Source organism: Phyllopteryx taeniolatus, chromosome 6 (assembly GCF_024500385.1).
Source record: "Phyllopteryx taeniolatus isolate TA_2022b chromosome 6, UOR_Ptae_1.2, whole genome shotgun sequence".
Taxonomy (NCBI): Eukaryota; Metazoa; Chordata; class Actinopteri; order Syngnathiformes; family Syngnathidae; genus Phyllopteryx; species Phyllopteryx taeniolatus.
In genome coordinates, this window is record NC_084507.1 from 13,063,394 (window position 1) to 13,084,518 (window position 21,125).

At 42.2% G+C, this 21,125-nt stretch overlaps 1 protein-coding gene across 1 annotated transcript in view; it reads left to right on the forward strand.

Moving 5' to 3' along the window:
* Positions 1-21,125, forward strand: part of kcnn3 (potassium intermediate/small conductance calcium-activated channel, subfamily N, member 3) — a 97,865-nt gene that overhangs the window by 67,804 nt on the left and 8,936 nt on the right. The window contains exons 7-8 of the mRNA XM_061777246.1: positions 3,133-3,243; positions 17,814-17,941. Of these exons, the coding sequence (XP_061633230.1) occupies positions 3,133-3,243; positions 17,814-17,941 (239 nt within the window). The remainder of the gene's footprint in view (positions 1-3,132; positions 3,244-17,813; positions 17,942-21,125) is intronic.

The window sequence follows — 21,125 nt, forward strand, 5'->3', positions numbered from 1 at the left end:
ATATGTACATCTATAGGTAGATCGGCATGAGAAGGTTATGTATGTGGACTGGTGGACTGGTAGGAGACTGTTCGGTATGTAAAGTCGGGAGTAGAAGGTTAGGGAGGTTGATGGGTAGGAGAACATTATATAGGTAGCTTGGTCAATCACTCGGTAGGTAGGTAGGTAGGTTGGTTGGTAAGTAGGTCGTTAGGCAGACTGTAGGAGACTGTTCAGTAGGTAAACTCGATAGTAAAATGTTAGGTAGGTAGGTAGGTAGGTAGGTAGGTAGGTGGGATGGGTGCGTAGGTAGGTAAGAGAGGACTTTCTTCATGTTTGTTGGATAAATGCTGAGGACTACACTATTACCTGTCTGTATAGTTTTTGTCTTTTCAGAAGCTTTTTCTTGATGCTAAAATGATTATGGCATGTAATATTGTTGCACAGTGGCACAGATGGTAATTCCCCGTTTTCTGACAGCGAGGCGGATGGCTGTGCCGTGGCAGAGAAAGCGAGGGGAAACACTCAGGCGTATGAAGCAAATCACAACGGCTCGCGTCAGTCCATCTGCAGAAATTGCACAGGGAAACCCGTTGGAATCCAACGCGTGGGCTTACACACAAAAACTCAAACATACTCACACAGATGCATACATGTACACATGATGTCTGCATAGAACAATCAGGACCATGCTGATTCGGACCACAGAGCGCAATTACACACACAGAGCTACACAGTGTGCTGTACATATTGTGCTAAAGCAATTCATCAAGGCTCTTTTTTCTCGAAAGCGGTCATTCTCTAAGTGTGGCGTGCATACCACTCGTGGTACGCCGGCTCCCACTTGTGATATGTGGAAGAATCATTGAATTATATGTTCAAATAATTCATAATGGTACAGTGGATTCAATGTTGTTGTTTTTTTTAATACAGTGCAGTACATTTGTTGACTAATTCACTGGCAGCCATTTTCAAAGTTCTCCTTACTACCAGCCGGTTTAGAGCATTTCGACTAATATTTTCAGACCCACAGAATATTGTGTTCTGTGACAATAAAAGCACCAAACCTACCAAAAGAAAGCCCTTTGACGCCAATATTTTTTTCTGACACCTCAAACTACAAAACAACAAAAACAAGACTGATTAATGGCATTTAATGGCAAAAAAAATAATAATTCTGATGTAAAACTAAGAAACGTGCCATACGCGAAATGCATAAGTGACTCACCGCATGGCTCGAGTGTGGCTTTTTTACGTCGTTCGCCATTCACTCAATGAACTGTCATTTTTTTCTCACGATCGCGGCACATTTTTGTCCTGTTCGGCTGTTAGGTCAAGCAGAATGGAGGATCTGTATCCCTTTCATGCCGGAACAGTTTTACTTCATCACAGTGGAGTTTTTAAGCTTCCGCTGTGGTTTCTTAGTATTATAATTGATGTTTATTGAGAATCAGAAACGATCAGTCGAAACAGAACAAAGTTTCTCGAGGGGAGAGAGAAACGAAGACAGAAGTCAGGTGCCTTATGTTATGATCAGTTCAGTTGTATTTAAATTGGAACTCCAGTACTTCTGCACTAAATCCTTGATAACTGTTTGATTTCAAACAATTATTTAGGTCCAAATTTTATTTATCTTTAAGTGCAATGCATTTTCATTGAATAATTATCCATCCATCCATTTTCTGCACCGCTAATTCTCATTCGGGTCGCGGGTGCGTGCTGTAGCCTATCCCACCTATCTTCGGGCGAGAGGCAGGGTACGCCCTGAACTGGTCGCCAGCCAATCGCAGGGCACATATAAACAAACAACCATTCCCACTCACATTCACACCTACGGGCACTTTAGAGTCTTCAGTCAACCTCCCATGCATGTTTTTGGGATGTGGGAGGAAACCGGAATACCCGGAGAAAACCCACGCAGGCATAATTCCATAAAGGAGTATTAAATTAACTTTTTAGGACTAAAACAACATTCTCATTTTATAATGTTCCTCATGGTGGTGGTGCATGGATAGCAGACTTTTTTTTTTTTAAGATGGTACCTGGTGTAAGAAGTTTGTGAATGACTATTAGACTTTTATTTTGACATTTAGTATTTTTTGAGGTGGTACATGGTGTGAAAAACCACTGCGCTAAAGCATCAACTTGTATGAACGCTTTGTGGGTTTCCATTGGCTTGCATCATATTTTATTCATCGTTGTGCATGAGTGTACAGACATGGGCACTAATGCCTGTTTGTGTGTTGCGTCTGACTGAACCCGGGCAATGTTATTTTTGGGTGCAAACTTGTTCTTGGTGTGCTTATTCGATGGCTTTTTCCCTTCCAATCCTGCTGTGAGGAAGGAAGAGGCACCCCTACATTTTCATTAAACGCGCTTAATCTTAATTCATTGCTAATCAGGAGATATGTGACCTCATTAACATTGCCTTCGTTCGCCGCCGTCGTCCGCTTCCTCCTGGATTCATCCTGCCTTTGCCAATTGTATGCACTCACAGCGCTCCGCTCTCTTTGTCTTTGCCTCCCTCCCTTCATCCCTCCTCCTTCCTCTCCATGCATACCCCACCCTCCTCTTCCTCCTCCTCTTCCCAGCACTCAGCGTCCGCATTGAAAACAGTTGCCTAATCTGAAAGTTAACCAAGACTGTCATCCTCACAGTGTTCCTCTTCACCACTCAAGCGCCGCCGCTCGACAAAGCCAAAGCACGTTTTCCGAAATCCGAGCCTCCTGTAGGCCGCCAGAAGACTGACACCATGTAATTAATATTGGCGGCGTCCCATTAAATGACATTATGGAGTGTCAATCTCCGATGCTTTTTCAAGCGCACATCTCAGTCACATATTTGAGAAGTATGGAATGAGGGATCTTACACCAGATGGATGGGAAATTAAAATAGACTTGGCTCGATTGTCGACATGAAGAATTGCAGATATGGAACGGAACTCTCCAACCTAATCCTTTTCCCTCTCACGCTCTCTCTCTCCTATCACTTCTGTTTGGCGCTGTCCTCCTCGTGTTTGTGTTCTCCCGTCACTCACTCGGGTTTAATTCCCAAAGTCAGATTTGCCAAATCCTCCTCCTTAGCTTCTGACTCAGTGGTCTGTTTCCTCCCATACCCCCAAAATACCCCCTTACCCTTCCTCCTCTGTTACAGGGTGCCGGTTGCACGGCTCTGGTGGTTGCCGTGGTAGCCAGGAAGCTGGAGCTGACCAAGGCCGAAAAGCACGTACACAACTTCATGATGGACACGCAGCTCACCAAGAGGGTGCGTAACGACCTTGTGCTCGTTTCAATGAGTATGACCTTTACGCCGATTAAAAAAAAAAATTACGTTTCTGAACATTGCAGACCTTCACATAAATGTGCAAAAATGACTCAGTAATGTAGCTGGCAGTCAAGTAGTTGCAGTGTTGGTCAAGTTACTTCCAAAATGTGTTACTTCTTACGTCTCTAAATTGTAAAATGTAAACTACTTTTATCGTTTCAAGTTGCTTTCACCAAAACTGTAGCAATTCAAATGTATATCATTTGACTTGGACTTGAACAAGACAAAAACACCCCCAACATGCATCCATCCATCCATCCATCAATTTTCATCATCTTTTTCACATCAAGAAAATAAAGTATATTTGGGATAAGGAGCAACACAATTATGTAAACTTATAAAATGATTATATTTCTTGCTTAAGTCTAGTTTTAGGAAGCTGGGAGAGGCCACAAATGCTATTTTCTCAGTGTTCAAAGTAGTTTCATCATTTAAATTGTATTCATTAACTTTGCAATCAGATCAGCGTGTAGGACACTTTGCTTAATTAAAAAAATTACAGCTAATTTTATCATTAATTTATATATTTTACCTCCTTGGGACGCAAATGGCACTGATTTGGTGGAATGTCCTATATACTCGCTACAGGATGTACACATACATTCAATATTATTATTATCCCCTTTGGGCCTCGACAGCAATTATTATTATTAGATTCAATAATATTATTTTTAAATCTCTCCGCATTTCCTCATTGAGAATATTTTGTAAACTCCGCAATATAAAAGAAAGCACATTCGCCTTCACCATGCAGTAATTTTAGTGCAGTCGTGTCTCCCGCAAATGAACGTGTGCTATTGTATGTGAACGCCCTGTCCCTCAGTAGGCGACCGTATAACAGAATGAATGTGAATCTGAGGGCCTAATCATCGACCAAATAGCAAAGCAATGAACAATTTGCCGATCACATCCTTTGAACAAATCATTTGAATTAACTGATTCTAGTGAAGGCACGGTAGACAACTGGTTGGCACATCTGCCTCACAGTTCTGAGGACCAGGGTTCAAATCCCGGCCCCGCCTTTGTGGAGTTTGCATGTTCTCCCCGTGCCTGCGTAGCTTTTCTCTGGGTACTCCGGTTTCCTCCCACATCCCAAAAACATGCATGGTAGGTTAATTGAAGTCTCTAAATTGCCCCTAAGTGTGAATGTGAGTGCAAATGGTTGTTTGTTTATATGTGCCCTGCGATTGGCTGGCGACCTGTTCAGGGTGTACCCTGCCTCTCGCCCAGGGTCAGCTGGGATAGGCTCCAGCGCGCCCGCGACCCTAGTGAGCATAAGCGGTACAAAAGATGAATGAATGAATGATTCTAGTGATTCAGTACAGTCAAAAGAACTGCCATTCACATCACTATCTGAGAGATGGTTTACAACGGTAGGTGCTGCCGTTTTGGCTAGCAAGTGGATTTAAATGGGCTTTTCAGTTAATTCAATATCAGTGTGTGAACAATAATGTCCATGAACTGAGGTAATAACACACAGTACATTTTTCCCAATGGGAAAAGGGAGGCATCTATTTGAGGGAGGTGTTTATTTGTCATAACGGGAAAAAAGCAACAACACAAAAACATCCTCTTTGAGACCCGCTTTCATGTATTTGCATTTTCAGGATACAGTTGTCAAAACAATGCACATTTTATTATTTTTCAATTGAAAAGAGAGAGGAGTGCATTTATCGCTTATCCATCCCATTGGGTGTTTTGCACGAAAGCCAGGGATTGACAGCTTGTCCTTTTACTGCGCCTCCTTTGCCCTCCACAACAACAGTATCGTTTTCCACGTTGCCGTCACACTGCCATGCTATTTTCAAGAGTGGAAGCAATAAAAGGTTATCTCCTCCGAACTTGGCTCGCCAAATGTCTCGCTGTCTTTCCATCATTGAGCTTTTTCCTCCGCTGTCCTCCAATTTCTCCGCCCCGCTTCCACAAGTGTGACATTTGTCTCCTTTACTGTAAATTCCCATCCCTCTGTTTCAATCTGTCACCTTCTGTTCTTTGCTTTTCTTTCCTCGTGCCCCCTCGCCATTTGGCCTCCCTTCCCTCACTCTTCTGGGCCCTTTCAATTTTTCATACAATTGCAAGACCCACGTTTTAAAAATAGCACCCCGTATCAAATATGTAGAGTACATTATGGCAGCAGGGTATGTGGGAGACTGAGCGAGGAGGGAAGATCAATGACTTCATGGACTCAAAAGAGAAAGAGGCGCTCGCCGGGTGGTCCTCTGGGCATCCTTGTGCCTCACAGCGTGTTTGACAATTAGGACAGTGCTCACAAGGGACTATTTGCTTCGATTCTCATCTAAACACTTGTCTTTTGCCATATCATTTTTCTTTTAATAGTTCTTGAATAAATATTTTGTTTCGTTTTTTTAATGAGCTCTCAGCAGCATCTGTCATCTGCCGCTGGAAATTCAACAGTAAACAGACTAAAGATGAGCCTCAGAGGCATTTGTAATCCAATAGCAGCATTAGGCACGTGTGTGGGCTTTATAAGAAATTATATATACATCATTGTTGTTTTGAATTAGCTGAGCCTTTTCCGCATCTCTCCCCTGCAACAGCTCATCCATCCCCCAGAGACGTGCTTCTCTGGCTGGGATGTAACGACTGCCTTTTCCGCTTTGGTAGTATTTTGTTTGCATATTGAAATTATTCGCCCCCCCTCACCCCCCCCCAGCAGAAATCTCATACAATTTAAAAAGTGATGTGATCTCAATTAACACACTCCAGGAGTGTTGTGTCGAGTGTTGTGGGTGTTCGGCGTGCATGCATGGTGACATTTCCTTCAAAGGGTCCTGGGGTTTACGCGCCGGTAATTGTCTCCAACCCTCGATTACTGAACGACTAATGATTGAAGCTGTTGTGTGCACATGGATTTACATGTGCCGGGCCTTTCGCCGTCATATAGGCGCAACACGAGAACACAATCACTCAGGGCTATAATGATGAATAATTCAACAATAGACTCCCCCTGACATCCTGTCCATCCTGCTGACATTGTGCATGCACTCACGGAAACAGAATTACATACAAGCGCGTCCCATTTTAATGGACGAACAAGAATGGATTGCCAATTAGTGGCGATCGGGGCCATGGGACGACGTTTATAGTCAGTGTGGGTATGTGTGTATTGTGAAAAGTCTTCTTGGTGAGCTCAGCTTTGTTTTACCCTGTAGCGCCTGGTGAGGACGGTCCGTGGTGGACACAGTAATTTTATTGTGTGCAGCAAAGCAAAGCAGGAATCCATCCTAACACTCATCCGGGCGTGCATAACTGTGCTGGAAAGGAAATTACTACATTGAACTTATACACACAGCAGTAATACTCATGGGCTCGCATTATTGAGGAGATGTCATAGTGATGGGGGGATTGCCCCTAGCAGTTGCGAGTTCCATACATTGCTTAGCCTCACACTGCTGCTGGGAGTCAATCTGGCAGCTCTCTTGCAATCCAATTAAAAAGTATTGATAGCATTCTTAAGTCTCTTAATAGCTGTTCAGATTTAAAAGGAGCAAAACAGTACCTTAGCATTAAAAGAGATATTTTATGCATTTTTTTTTTACACTATTTAAAACACTTCCTTAGGTGTCTTAATAACATGTCTTTGGCTCGCTTTTGTCAAAATACCGACAAAGGATCAATAATTATACACACTTCACACACCCTATTTCTTATCTTGCTGAAATTAGCAGTTTGCGAGGGTGAACACCCCGCCCTATGTACGGATGGGCCAATGGTGACGACTGATTTCGTTACCATGATGACCAAGGGTGGAACTAGCACAGCCTAAGTGGGGGGGGGGGGGGGGGAGAAACAAGAAAAGTATTTTCACTCATGGAGCCAGCAGTTCAGACACAGCTGATGTCTCGTCAACCATGACGGCAATTCCAATTGTGCGACTTCAACTGTAATGCCAGATAGTGGTTGATTCCTCCCTTCCATCTTATAAATTTGTGTAAAATAATATGTACTGTAAAGTGAGCTTGTATAGTGGTCACTTGCAGTCAGTACTGTTCTGCTTCTGTCCAGTCTGTGGCGACGTTGCACATTGCAAACCGGTTGCCGACTGTTGACCAAATGAAGATGTCCATATTTTTCACTGTGATGAATTAAAGAGAAAATCCCTGATCTGCAACTAAATGTAATGCATTCTTCTAGTTTTGCATGGAAGTCTATTGATTTGCATAATCCTGCTTCCTAAGAGCAACTCACTTCAGGTAATTTACAGGTGCATGTCAATAAATTCAAATATCATCCATCCTTTTTCTATAGCGTTTGTCCTTGTTTGGTAGGGTAAACCCTGGCTTGGTCGCCAGCCAGTAACAGTGCACATATAGACAAACTCACACTTACTACAGCTACAGAAAATTTAGAGTCTTCAATTAATCTAAGAAGCATGTCTTTGAAATGTGGGAGGAAGCCGACGTACCTGATGCAAACCCACACAAGCACGGGGAGAGCATGCAAACTCCACACAGAAAGGTCGGAGCCTGGATTCAAACTCCACCTCAGAACTGTGAGGCGGATGTGCTAACCGCTCGAACACCATGCCGCCTTAAGATACAGTATGGTGGAAACCTTCATTTATTTCAGTTAGAAGTGCAACGAATCGATTAGCAAATGAATCGACAACTATTTTGATAATCGAGTCATCGTTTAGAAGACTTGTTTAACTTGAAATTGTCCAAATCCTCGGATTTCAGCCTCTCAACAGTAAATATTCTCAGATTTCTGTCGTCCTCCATGAAAACAGACTGATTAGCTCAGTGTTGAATCAAAATAAGACATTGGCAAACATTTTCTGATTTTCTGACATGTTACGGACCACACCAGTAACTGAATTACAACCAATATATGTTTGTGCATTTCTGCACTGTCAATTTGAAACAATGTCCTGTTTTCAAATAAGGGATGGAAGTGAAAAGGGGCTTTATCCGATTCAACAATTAATTAAAAAACATTTATAGATTAATCGATTATTAATATAATTGTTGCTGCAGCCCTAATTTCAGTAGTTTAATTCAAAAGTGAACTCACAGGAAATTAGTTTTCAGAAGGACAGTTCCTACCTAATTTCAATATTTGAAATAATTTGGTTTCTTTCTTACTTTGTTGAGATAGTGGATTTTGGGTTGTTGTTCTCTGTAAGCAATAATCATCAGAATGATACAAATTAAAATCATTCCTTATTTCAGGTATTTTGTTGTGGACTATGCATTCTGAATGTACCTTTTAAATTGTTGTTTTTTTAACTCTTTTATTTTTTTATGTTTACATCTTGGATTTATTTCCATGTCTTAAAAGTTGTATGGATTTCTTTGTAATCAAGGTGTCATTGGAAAGGAGAGCATCCTCTCAACTGCCCCTTCCTGAATAAATAAAGGTTGAAATGAAACAAAGGCTGCATGTTTACGCCTGATCATTGAGGGTGATGAGCTCACACTCAGTGCACAGAGTTCATTTCAGTTCAATGGAGTGTTCCTTTCCCCGTAATAGGATTTAAGATCTTAATTGATAATACTTAACGTAACCACTGAGTCGATGGTATGTGAGGTTCTGTCCGGACTAGCTCCAAAGGTTTTATCTAAATGGCTGCAGGCGCCTCACTCGGCGTTACGCTACAAGTCCTTCTGCTTGCTGCAGCTCCCAGCCTGAACACTTTCGCTCTTGATGATCTTGATGGTGGAAAACATCATCGCGGGTGCTAAATTAGTGCATTCTCCTCCACAGTGTCCAATAAAAGCACTGTAACCATTCAAACGAGACACAACAGTCTACATAAAAAAATGACACCAATTTCTGAGGTCATTATGTTGTTGTTTTTTTATGTCATATATTGTTGGCCAAAATTTGCTCTCAGATCTGGCCACCACTCGGCTGCAACAGCTAATTCATTTCCTTTGGCGAGAGTGGTCTAGCCAAAGAGAATATGCTGCAATATCTCTCACTGTTTGCGCCATTAGCCAAATGGGAACACCCTATTCCCTGGAGATGTCAGCTCGCTTCCACTCCAAAAGAAAACAAGATTGAGCGCAGACGTCCGCAAATGCCGAACACCCGTGTCCTGGAGGTGATGATCATTTAAATAATCACATCAGGGAAAACTGATTTTTTTGAATTGCCTGGACACACAAATTGTGTCTCTGGAGTGCCCACCCACCAATCAAGTGTGAAATTAAACAACCAAGTTTTTTTATTTTGTTGTAAACTGCCTATGTCAGATAATGTGTCTGTACACAAGCTGTCCACCCTTGAATTGGCAGCTGTCTGGGCGAAGCCATTTTCTTTTTTCGCAAGCTAAGTGAACTGAACAGAATCACTATCATGTCATAGAGTTCCAGTGTTTTTGGATGCACAGAATAGCAAACAGCGTTATTAGTGTTCTGCTTCTGATAAGCGCCACATAAACGCACTATAATGTTCCGTGCTGGCAGTCCTGAACATAGCCATCACAGACAAAAACAACGTGTGAACTTTACCAACATGCCAAACACACAAAAAGGACCGCAAAGTGACATAACTTTTCGGGTTCAAATCTCAACTCGGGCCCTCCTGTGTGGAGTTTGCATTTTCTCTCTGTGCGTGCGTGGGTTTTCTTCGGATACTCCAATTTGCGCCCACATTCCCAAAACATGCCTGTTAGATTCATTGAAGACTTAAAGTTGTCCGTAGTTGTGAATATGAGTGTGAATGGTTGGTTGTTTATGTGTCCTGCGATTGGCTTTGACCCTCACCAAAGTCAGCTGGGATAGTTCAGCCGCAAGGTAGGACAAGCTCTATAGAAAAGGGATGGATGAAGGATGATGGATCAGGACTGTGAAAAGTCTGCGGATCTGCGGAATTCTGCAGATTTTCCTCGTAGAGATCATTTATGTAAATTGTGTAAATTTGCTAAAAAAAAACATTCTGGGGCGGGGTTTAAAGTAGTACTCTGTCGACATTGACGGTCTGTCATATTTACAGCATTGAAGACCATATTACGGCGGGCAAAGTGCAAATCTTCCGCCATTTCTATTTTATCGGTGCAATCTTTCTACACATTTAAATTCATTGTATGCTATCAAGTTTTTACATTAATAAGTATGCGGTATGTCGGCGTCACGGAGGGACATAGTACAGAGGGAGGACGGCGAGACCGACATTGTAAAGAAGCTTGATAAGGATAACGGGATCAAGAATCCGTGGAATTGGCGCTGGCTTGAATGAAAAGTCAGAAATTAATGTTCAAAACGTTACTGTCGCACAAAAATTGAGCAGTTCATTTGCATTTTAAATGACATTACAGCTTTCCCTCTTTCAACAAGATACGCAGTGTGTTCCCAACGGAACCTTGAACTTAAAACCAAGGGGTCGTACTGAATCGCGTTTTTTGCTGTGCCATTACACCCCTCTAACAATTATACATTTATGTTGTTACCCCATTTTACTGTAATTAGCGCCCTTAAGGCAACCATAACTGATATGTGGCCCACGATGTAAACAAGTTTGACACCCCCTTATTTGTGTGTTGGGTGTGTGCCTTTAAGGGGCGTGGCCCAGTGAGAGTCAAAGTTGCTCATTGTGAGTGTTCTCATTTTATATTTGTGTGTTTGTCCCGGTCAATAAACGGCTGAATGTGTACCGACGACGGTGGCTCTCCTTGCCCACATGCGAGGGCATCGACGCACTTTCCAGAAACATTTGCACTCCTATACTTTAATCCGGCTCTCGATATGTGCCCACCCCACCCCCCTTTAGTCTTACCTGAATGCACCGCTCCACCTTTTTTTTTTTTTTTTTTTTTTTTTTAACTGAGCTAGTGCGGACATCAGGATTGACCTCTTCAGTGTTGCTGTGGCTGGAAAGGGTCAAAGCGGCACCACGCCACGTGTCCATTCGGCATGTGGAGCAACAGGGTGGGTGCTTGTCGCCAAGGTGACCCCTCTCTTTGTTAATTTTTTTTTGTCCTCTCCACCACTACTGCACCTAATCACCAATGACATGCATACTCAGGTCATTAAGGCAGGAAGGGGCAGGCAGCAATAGTCGTAGTGATGAGTGATTGATTAATCCTTCACAATATGGCAACCTCTCAACGCCGCTTGTTGTAACACATTTCCCATGTACCTGACATAAGGTGTGCCATGCGGGAGTGCAACGGAACACATCTTTGACCCATATGGCACCAACAAATACCCCGCAAACAACACATATGCCGCCATAGCTCAATTCCCTCCGCCTCTACTCATCCACACTTGTTTGTGAGGAAAAATAGCCCCAAAGCATGATGCTGCCACCACAATGTGACACTGTAAGGTATGGTGAGCATTGTTGTGTTTGCGCCATACATACCTTTTGGAATTATAGCTAAGACGTCCATAGATCATAACACATTTTCCCACATGCATTTCAGAGATTTCAAGTGTGTTTTTGTAAAATGTAAGTGAGATTGGATGTTTTTCTTTGTAAGATAACGCTTCCGTCATGCCCAGACTTGCTGAATGACGAAGACGGGAGATAGTTGTCGCATGCACTAACCAGCCAATACTTGCCAGAAATTCCTGCAGCTTCTTCAATGTTGCTGCCTCTGACCAGTTGTCTTCTCGCCTTTTCATGAATTTTGGATGGACGTCCAGTTCTTGGTAAAGTCACTTTTGTGTCACATTTTCATAATGATAATGACCAATATGATAATGATGACTGTCCTAACTGTGCTCCATAGTATAGTTAATGCCTTGGGAATCCTTTTGTACCCTTCTCCTGTCTGATACCTCTGAGATACTTCTGATGCTGTGGAAGCTTTGGGCAGACCATGGCTTGTGCTGTAAGATATAGCTACAAAAAAGACTACTAGAACAGCTGATGTTTATTTCAGGGGCCCTTTAAATGGTGGCAGGTGTGTGCTGACTCCTATTAGCCATGATTTTTAATGTGATTGGTTTATTTTGAACAGAGTTATAAGCCAGTGTGCGACTACATTATCACTCCCAAAAAGATTTTTTGAAATATTTCAATTGAGTTGTATGGTTATAGGTCACACTAATGGTGGATTTTTTTTTTATTTTAAACCTGGCATTTGAAAAGGGGTGTGTAGACTTTTTATATCCACCATGGCTGCAATCTTCATTGAGTTGTTTAACGTTATCAATGGAGCTAAACTGCTTTAATCCCTTTGAGGGATTGAAAAGCGAAAGCAGTTGCAGGCGACACTGATTAAAACTGGCTGGAAATTGCAAGCTTGAGTGCAGTGAGACAAACCCCGTTTTGGTATTACATTTGTACAGCAATCGTGAGGGTTCTTCCTCTGCTGAATTAAATATTCCCATTGAACATTGTAAGCCACATAGAGCTTAGAAATTTAGCAGTTTATATCCCAATGATGGTTCGAGCTTTGTGGATTAAAAATGATGGTGGGATGTTCATGGAGACCAATGAACATGGTAATACAGAAGGATGTGCATGTGCTTTCTTTAGAGACTTGATATTGATTAAAATAGAGTGGAACAGGCAATGATAAAGAGAATTAACAAGATAAGTTAAAAGGTAAACTTCTAAACATTTGTCACCTGCTACCCTAATCACTGTACTACAATCCATCCATCCATTCATCTTCCATACCACTTCTCCTCACTAGGGTCGCGGGCATGCTGGAGCCTATCCCAACTATCTTCGGGCGAGAGGCGGGGTACACCCTGAACTGGGCACCAGCCAATCGCAGGGCATGTACTAGAATCTATAATCTTAATACATCGGAATCTCCTAACATTTTAAATGCAGTATTGTATCATTAAATTAAACAAAAACTACTTACAGCCAACAGAGAGGAAACTTCTCTGGTCACATGGTACAGCAAATCCTTAATAAAGAAATAAAGAAATAAAAATATGTTTTTGTGTGTAACTCGGAACCTTCCTTTGTGGAGCTTTCATGTTCTCCCTGTGCGTATGTGAGTTTTTTCCTTGTACTCCGGCTTTGTCCAACCTTCCAAAAACACGTTAGGCTCATTGAAGACGCTAAACTGTCCATAGATGTGAAAGATTTTCTACGTGTGCCCTGTAATTGGCTCACCTCTCGCACAAAGTCAGCAGGGATAGGTTTCAGTTCACCTGTTAACCCTATTAAGGATAAGCACTATTGAAAATGGATGGATGGGGGGAAAAATTAAAGTTTAAAAGGATAAACGATGAAGATTCCTCTGTATGTGTTTTGTGTGGATTCTCACCGAAATTCAATGATAAGACCGTTGGCAGAATCCTTCCCCATCATAGTAATTCAGATCGATATCAACATTTATAGAGGTTAATTTCACACAAATGTATACAAATTAAAACAAAACATCCTTGACTTAGGCAGGCAATATGATACAAAGATGCTGTTGCCCTTGACAACATCCTATAGGCTGTGTCTCGCAATAGCCCCTTTTACACCACCTGTAAATGTCAGCATTTTTCAAAGGTTTCTGCTCTGTATCCTGACACGAAATTGTCAACCCAACAATTTTCAACAAATTTAAGGTAGTATCAGAGACGAAACACCACACCTGTGTGTAAGGGAATGACAGAAAGGCAGGACAGGTGTGAAGTGAAGTCCCACCCTGTTGTGTCGAAAGCAACTGTCCCTGTCTGACAAGTATTTTATGCTGACGTCATCATGACGTCAAATTCTGATTACCTGATTAGGGCAGTGGCGGGCTGTGGATTTGCTACGTGGGTCTTCAGTGGGGACTTCCCTACTTAATCCACCTCGAAATACTACCACATCGCAATTATGGGGAAAATGCAATATTACAGCCCGCAGTTGTGCCACATACATCATCTGGAGCAGTTTTGGAATCAATTTGTATCTAATAACATGACAAAAATGTAAAACAATTTCAATAAAATCATCATCAGACGTTCTAATTACTAAATGTATTGATTTGTGTAGAGGCGGCACGGCGGGCGACTGGTTAGCAGTTCTGAGGACCGGGGTTCAAATCCCGGCCCGGCCTGTGTGGAGTTTGCATGTTCTCCCCGTGCCTGCGTGGGTTTTCTCCAGGTACTCCGGTTTCCTCCCACATCCCAAAAACATGCATGCTAGGTTGATTGGCCACTCTAAATTGCCCTTAGGTGTGAATGTGTACGCGAATGGTTGTTTGTTTATATGTGCCCTGCGATTGGCTGGCGACCAGTTCAGGGTTTTACCCCGCCTCTCGCCCGACGATAGCTGGGATGGGCTCCACCACGCCCGCAACCCTTGTGAGGATACAGCGGTACAGAAAATGGATGCATGGATGGATTTGTGTAGATCTCTACAGATGTGTTTTGCTAGTCGAATTTGTCTGTAAAAAGTTTTGCGCTGATCAAGGAATTTGAAATCTGATTAGTTACAAAAAAAAAAAAGGTCCTATTGCTAATTTAGTTTAAGTTACATCGACCGGCATTACTGTTTCTGAAGGCCTGAGGCAGATTAGATTGACATGGGCAGCACATAAAGCAGTGGGGTCAAATGTATGGCCCGGGGGCCGGAATTGGCCAGTTGGGGGGTCCAATCCAGCCCGTGTGAGAAGAGAACACATTAACGGCAATTTTTCAGTAAAAGTAACTTTTATTGCTAATTTTGTCCACTGGAGGTTGCAGAAGACCACTTAAATGACATTCTGAATTACTCAGGATTCGACTCCTGATATTGATGCACTTGTGAAAACTAAACAATGCCAAGTTTCAGAAGCAAAGTAAGCCTACTTTACACTACAGTTCTGTAAAAATGAATACCTCCTGTAGAAATATTTTAAGAATATTGATTAATATCAGTTAACAGCTTTAGTTCAAAAGAGCTTGGTTTGGTGGAACTGTTTAAGTTTTTGCACGCACTGCCACAACTTATATGTATTTTTTTGTATACATTTTCAAGGCAGGGGGATAACTGCACCCTCTTTCATTTTAGTTTGTAAGGTGTGATGAGTCAGTTGAGGTTGTCAAAATTTCCAGATGGATGTGTGAAAATATTTTGTAAACTTAAATTGTTTTATAAAAGGAAAAATACAGTTCATACAGTAAGTTTACTGTGATCTGTATGGTGCACGTGTAAATGAAAACACTGATTTACAATTTTGTTGAAATTGCAATCATTTTTAGAAGAAATTTCAGATATCGGATATGATTTACAAGATAATAATCAATACACGTGAAAATTTTCCAAATGTATTTGTAATTATTTGCACCCAATAAATGGGAAACATCTGGAATTGTTGTTATTTATAGCTTTTTAGGCCCCAAATATACTAGTCCGACCCACTTGAGATCTAATTGGGGTGAATGTGGCCCCTGAACTAAAATGAGTTTGACACCCCTGAATTGAGGCTAAAATCTGACTGGACAAAAAAAAATATAACAGTGTAGTGCAGTCAAGAAAAACACGACAAATTGTACACACAGCAGCAGCAGCAAAATCTTGCTATGCTGGGTTCGGTGTCAAATCGAAAAGCGAACGCCGTAGAGGTTGGGTCTTCTGTTACAGCTGTGATATACAGTTTTGTAGAAAAAAAAAAGACATAACTTGAACCCTTGATTAGGCCTCCCGCATGTTTTGTGCTTTGTCAGCTTGACTTCCTGTGTGTCATTGAAAAGGCCAGCATTGTGTAAATCCGCGTGTGTGTGTAGAGCTTGAGCGCAGTGGCTGGATACTGATTAAGCTGCCGGGGTCTTTTGTGTTCCTCAGACGGTGGGGTGGGATATAATTGTTCTTTGTTCAGCACTCAGCATCTCTTTGAAGTCTCTCATTCAATGTATGTCCTTACACTTTGCCTTTGTTGGAATCACACCGCAACCTTTTATTAATATGCGGCATAGTCATCACCCATGCATGTGACTCATTGTACAGTCACAAATATGGTGAAAGTCTTTCACAAAACACAGAAATCCACAAAAATCAGCCAAATTTGTTCTCAGAATTTTTTTTTTTTTTGGGGGGGGGGGGAAATCTTATAAAAAGTTAGGTGTCATATGACTTTCATAACTGTAGATACATTTCCAGCAACAGGTAAATCCTGCTGCAAACCATTCCACAAATATGGCCGACATCTTGTGCAGATAAGTTAAATTCTATAGTTTGTCATTATTTGTAAACTTTAAATTTTCTCATTAAAGGGGAACATTTTCAGTGTGAGATTTCCGCTACATTTGTGGAAAGTTTTATGACATAATTGTGAAACTTTCATAATCACTTGTTTATTATAAAGTTTGAAAGTATGGCAACATTTAGCATTTATCTGTTAAAATATAACCTTATCCGCACATGATGCCCACCTTTCTTGTGGAATGGTTTGCAGCATCATATGTGTTGTTATAATTTTTCTGGAGTTGGGTGTAAATGTGAACTTCATATAGGTACAATAATTCATTTTTTGTGGACTGAAAAGGTTTTTGGTCAATATTTATGTAATGGATACATGTACAGGGTGATTCGTTATCACACGTTTTGAATTATGTGTTCATTTATACAAGTCCATATGTCTTCTTGTTATTTAAATATTTTATGTTTTTAGTTTTAATAATGTAGGCTCCAGCCCAGCCATAATCCTAGTGAAGATAAGAGGTATGGAAAATGGATGGGTGGAGAGTCATTTCAGTGTTTCTCAATTGTATTGTGATGAAAGTCAGAAGTACATCGGTCTCCAATTCCCCAACCTTTTTTGCGCCACCGAGCAGACATATTTTCATGCAGCGGCATAGAAACAAATACATACTTAAAAAAAAATAAAAAAACAGCTCACTATTACGCATGTTTTTCTCTTCACTGAGTTAGCTGGTCTCATCTGGTATCCCATAACCTACCCAGTTGTTGTTTTTAGAAATACGGTAACATTTTGTCGACAAAGATGACACTTAACAAAACGCCTCTGCCCGTGTTCCTCGCCAGCGGTCCCGTGATCCTGTTGCAACTGGTCTGAATCTTTTAAGGCTAACTGTCAGCTTGTTGGCAGGACATTTCACTGCAGGTTTGTTTGTTTTTATATCACAGCAATCACCCGTCCTGATTATACAAAATAATTGCCTTTTACAGCCAGTAAATAGGGAGAAATAACCATCACTGAGCCACATTGAACATTGCAATGACTCCCCTATGGAATTAGTCCGCAATTCCACTGTATCAGCTTCTACTAGTTTTCTCTCGCTTGTTGTCATACAATGGAAGATGACTGTTTTTTAATAAACCACTGTGCTGGATTACATGCAGCCAGCCGTCGTGATGCAGCCCATTTGAGCTGCCCTAAGATGTACAGGATTGTGGTACAACGTGCCAGGGAGAGACTCCGCTTAGTTCTCATTGCCAAAAGTCTCTAAGGAACGAGCTGTTTCTGTGCGCTTGAAAAGCTTCAGGAGGCGAGGTTGTGTGTGTGTGTGTGTAATAGAGACACTGAGAAATCAGTACACCCATCCTGAAATGTTCCTTTTTTCTTCCGAATCAAGAAAATGGAGAGCGAATGGCAGACAAACCTGTTGGTAAGAGTGACCTGTTGCTAATGATTTTGTGTGTGTGTCGTCTGGGAGCAGATAAAGAACGCGGCGGCCAACGTGCTGAGGGAGACCTGGCTCATCTACAAGCACACCAAGCTGATGAAGAAGATCGACCACTCCAGAGTCCGCAAACACCAGCGGAAGTTCCTGCAGGCGATTCACCAGTGAGAGCACTCACAACGAACACACACCCACACACACAGATACATGCGCGCACACATGCACACAATGACGGTACCTTTGAAATCAGTTGCAACCGCCCACAACTTCAATGAATCATCATCAGCTAAAAGTTCATCCAGTCAAATACAGTTGTGGGTAATCAACATGCATCATTCTATTAGAATCACTTTGATCATCATATCTAATGTACTGATTAAACAGTAATACAAGTGTGTGTTCCACGCACTTACTCAATCGCTGATTATCTTTTTGTGTGGTAGAAAATTGCTCAATAAATTCGGCCATAAAAATTCAAACATTCTACTACATAGTTCTCAGTCTTTGCCTGTGTTTTTAGCCGTTATCTTCAAACATGTAAAATAAACAAATCTCGGAATTCATTTTCCAACGTCTTTAAGAGGCATTTATTCATCAGTGTTGAAACCTCCAGTGGTTGAGAATTGCATTGCATCATACTCCGAGCTGCGCTTAAAATGTTGTCCGTCTTGTTGAAAAGTTAAGGAATCCTAAATAGCTATGAATACAACTCAAATAACAAAACACATTTAAGGGACGAGAAGGGAGAAAACCTGAAGGTTTCAACAGATGATGGGTAGGCAACATTTATCACATGATATGATGCTGTCCTTTTAATAAAATGAAGCGCCACCGGTAGACTCCTCCGGGGGAGTGGTTTTCCTCAGAACTGTCACAGAACAGTCACCCTTCATCATCGCCACCTCGGCATTCTTCGAGTAGAAGAGAAGGTGGGGGAAGAGAAACCACATGCTGCTTTACCAAGTCAAAAGACATATACATTATCTGACCCAATGTTGCAGCCTGTTCAGGTAAATTTCCATCACATTTGCACAGTAGACTATTGGGGACCAGATTGCGGAGAAATTTTTGTTTTAGTCATTTTTAGTTTAGTTTTACCATTTTCAAATGTTTATGGGCCAGCACAGTTATCTAGTGGTCAGCACGTCAGCCTCACAGTTCTGAAGTTCAGACCCTTCCAGTGTGGGCTCTGCACGTTCTCCCTGTGCTTGCATGGATTTTTCCCGGGTGCTACGGCTTCCTCCCACATCCCCAAAATATGCATGTTAGGTTCACTGAAGACTCTAAATTGTCTATAGGTGTGAAAGTGAGTGTGAGTGGTGTAGGGCAGTCAATCAAAAAAAATTTAATATCAGCTTAGTCACACTTTTGAATTTTGATTAATCATGATTAATCACAGGCGCCAACTATACCACACATAATAGTACCACATTTTGAACTTCTTGTGCTTCGAAGAAGAGTTCACCGCTGCACTATATGCAAATTACCTTTTTTTTTTGTTTTTTTTTTTCTCCAAAAAGTCCCATGGAGGTTACTTTTGAAACAAAACCGAACACACCACTCGTACCCTCCTCACTCGTCTTTGCACTGGCGTAAGCAGTGACCTGATCGCTGACCTTATAGCAACCTGCACCGCATTTCTGATATCCATCCATGGTTAAGGTAAAGGAACGTGTGCGGTCAAAATAAATTGTGTGATTCATCTGAGTTAATACATGATTAATGCAATGATTTTGTTGTGATTAATCTTGCTTTAACACTTTAACTTTGAAAGCCGTAGATTGGGTTTTTGTCTACGTGCCCTGTGATTGACTGGCGTCCAATCCAGGGTCTTGCCTGAAGTCAGCTGGAATTGGCTCCAGCTCACACAAGACTCAAATGAGGACAACCATGAAAGAAAATGGATGGATGGAACCACTATCGAATCAATGGAAGGAAAAGCCTCCTAGAACAAATAAACTTAATTTGGAGTTAATCTGAGGCAAGTGTGTGCTGATTATCATGAGTTTGAATGCGATTGGTTCATTCTGAACACAGCCACATCCCCAGTTATAAGAGGGTGTGCACACTTGTGCAACCACATTATCTCACTTGTTTCTACATCCCCCTTGAAGATTGTTTTTCCAATTGAGTTGTACTGGTTGTAGGTCACATTAATTTGAAAAAAGTTGTGAAATGATATAGCTTGGTCTCATTTTTTTATTTCGCAAAAACCTGGCATCTGAACAGGGGTATGGATGTCACGTTTCAAAGTTGTATGTGAATTGGATTGGACCCAAGAGTAGACTGAGGTGGAGGCAGGAGAATTTAGAATGGTTTATTGCGGGTTGGCTCTGGGAAGGATATCCAAGGGATACGGCCGGAGGGCTAAGGGTACTGGCGAAGACCGGCTTAAGCAGAGACACGTGGAATGTTGGATGGATCTTGATGGACTGGGGGAGTTTTAATTGAACAGAGGTGGCATTGATGAGTTTGGTGATAAGAAATGGACCAATGTAGCGAGGGGCGAGTTTACGGGACTCTGTTTGGAGTGGCAGGTCACGGGAGGAGAGCCAAACCATCTGACCCACCTTGTATTCCGGAGTGGGGGATCGATGAAGATCCGCCAGCCGCTTATTCTTCTCTGCAGACCGGGTTAGAGCAGCCTTGACGTCCTTCCACACAGACTCGCCGAAGGTGCTCCCTCACCGCGGGAACCGCCACTGTATGCTCCTGGTCTTCAAACAAAGGAGATTGGAAACCGTAACATGCCATAAAGGGAGTCATACAGGTGGCGGAGCTGGTGAGGGAGTTGTGGGCATATTCCACCCACGGGAGGAACGTGCAGGATGGCGAACAGCGACACAGCAACGAGTGGATTCCAGGTTTTGATTTGCCCGCTCCGTCTGGTCGTTGGTTTAGGAGTGGTAGCTTGAAGACAAACTGGCTGCTGCGGCCACCGCCTTGCAGGACTCTCTTCCAGACCTGGGATGAGAACTGAGGACCCTGGTCCGATACAATGTCAACAGGGGTACCATAAAGTCTGAACACGTGGAGGACAAGAAGGTTAGCAGTCTCAAAAGCAGATGACAATTTGGGAAGAGGTACATACTTGGAGAAGTATGGTGAGGATGGCGGTGTTACCTTCAGATGGAGGTAGGCCGGTGACGAAGTCCAGGGAGATGTGGGAACAAGGGCGGCTCGGAATGTGTAAGAGGCGCGGCAGACCAGCTGGGGGTTGATGTGAAGCCTTACCTCGGGCACAGACGGAGCAGTCTAGGACAAACTCTCGGCTGTCTTTGACGAGGCTGGGCCACCAGAAGTGTTGCTGGATCAAATGGATGGTGCGGGTGATTAAACCATTTGGTG